This window comes from Hipposideros armiger, unplaced genomic scaffold (genome assembly GCF_001890085.2).
Source record: "Hipposideros armiger isolate ML-2016 unplaced genomic scaffold, ASM189008v1 scaffold_206, whole genome shotgun sequence".
NCBI lineage: Eukaryota > Metazoa > Chordata > Mammalia > Chiroptera > Hipposideridae > Hipposideros > Hipposideros armiger.
Window position 1 is genome coordinate 1,001,717 of NW_017731556.1, and position 1,706 is coordinate 1,003,422.

The 1,706-nt window shown below is 56.1% G+C and overlaps 1 protein-coding gene across 1 annotated transcript; it reads left to right on the forward strand.

The window, feature by feature from the left end:
• The first annotated feature begins 662 nt into the window (after window positions 1-662).
• SF3B5 (splicing factor 3b subunit 5) lies at window positions 663-1,416 on the forward strand. The gene has a single exon (XM_019653746.1). It carries the CDS (start codon window positions 798-800, stop codon window positions 1,056-1,058), a length of 261 nt encoding a protein of 86 aa, XP_019509291.1. The 5' UTR covers window positions 663-797; the 3' UTR covers window positions 1,059-1,416.
• Window positions 1,417-1,706: the final 290 nt, after the last annotated feature.

Sequence of the window (1,706 nt, forward strand, 5' to 3'; positions counted from 1 at the left end):
CGGAACGTAGAGAAGTACAGGCTGGAGCGGGTAGGGTGGGGTGATGAGTTGGAGGGAGGATGTCAAAATAAGCTCCAGAGGAAGGAGGGGCTTGCTGTGGAAGCCGGAACGTGCTGGAACTGGTACTGTGTACAGTGATTGCCGTGCAGGAAACGGCGGCAATAACGTTCGCACCACACCATTTGTAAGAGACCTAGTTGGGACCAGAATTCGCGTCTCCACACACTTCAGGGTGATCTACCCCTAGTTGTGAAGTGTCTACCACCACGTTAGCTCCGAAATCAAAATTATACCGAGCTCTTTTTCCCAATTGCCCATAGCCCTTACTTGAATTTCCCATTTCTTGTCAGCCCCAAACAGCGCAAGGACAACAGCCACCTCCCACACGCCGTCCCCTATTAGGCCGCCTAAGACCTCTTGAACCGCGAGAAGGAATCCCTGAAGCATGCCTCCACGAGGCCTCGGAGACCACAAGTCCCAGCATGCAAAGCTCCCTGTTAGCAAAAGGGCCACTAAATGAACCATCATGCAACGGTCTCCGCAGGGAGCAGGGCTCTCTACGGGGGCGGAGACTTGTGGCGTCGCCTAGGCAACTCCAATACCGCGACAGAATACACTTCCGCTTCCGCCTCTGAGAGCCTGGACCGCGAGTCCACGCAGCTTCGACGTGGTGACGACATTCGCCTGCGACTGCACCGATCCGGAGGTTTAGCGGAGCGGCCGCTCACCGGTGTGAAATTCTCGAGTAGCTCCTCGCCTGTGTCTTCTGACTTGAGAGCAACCGGGAAAGCGGCGAGATGACGGACCGCTACACCATCCACAGCCAGTTGGAGCATCTGCAGTCCAAGTACATCGGCACGGGCCACGCCGACACCACCAAGTGGGAGTGGCTAGTGAACCAGCACCGCGACTCCTACTGCTCCTACATGGGCCACTTCGACCTTCTCAACTACTTCGCGATTGCGGAGAATGAGAGCAAAGCACGAGTCCGCTTCAACTTGATGGAGAAGATGCTGCAGCCTTGCGGACCGCCAGCCGACAAGCCCGAGGAGAACTGAGACCCCCGCCTTGTCACCGCCGAGCGGGAGCACCTCCCTCCCCGCGTTCTACCCGTTTGCCGTCGTTCTCGCGTGCTCCTGCCCCAGGTGGACCGACTGTCCCTGACTCCCGCTTCTGGAGCTTCCGTTGTACAGCAGTGCTTACCCGGGGCATCTCGCCTGACCGGCCTTCATGTTGACGCTTCGGAACACAGCATTGGGAGACCGGCAGGAGCCCTGAGAACTGTGACCGTGGAGACCCTGCAGCCAGCCAGGGCTAGGGGTGTTAGCCCTGGAGTGGGACGGAATCTGGAAGCTCTTTTTTGGCTAGTTGATTGTCGTTGTTCCTTTTAACATAAAGTTTAGAAGTTTTTCAGTCTCTTGGTGTGGGCTACTTGTTTTCAGGTGGAGAGGTCCGTGGGTTCTGGGGCTTGCGGTTTCGTGTGAGTCCGAGCAGGAAACCGGGGTGGGGGGCGGGGCCCGCTTTCATTGCCATACACTTAAATCGACCCTACACAACCTCAAAATATTCTCCCACCCTGACTTCTCCCAGGAGCCTTTTCCAGGTCCATAATGCCGTCAATATTGAGATTTGTGATCCTTGTATCCCACCTCTTTTTCTCCCATTCAAGAAATCGGCCATTGCCCTCTCTAAATTGCATTGTCTTT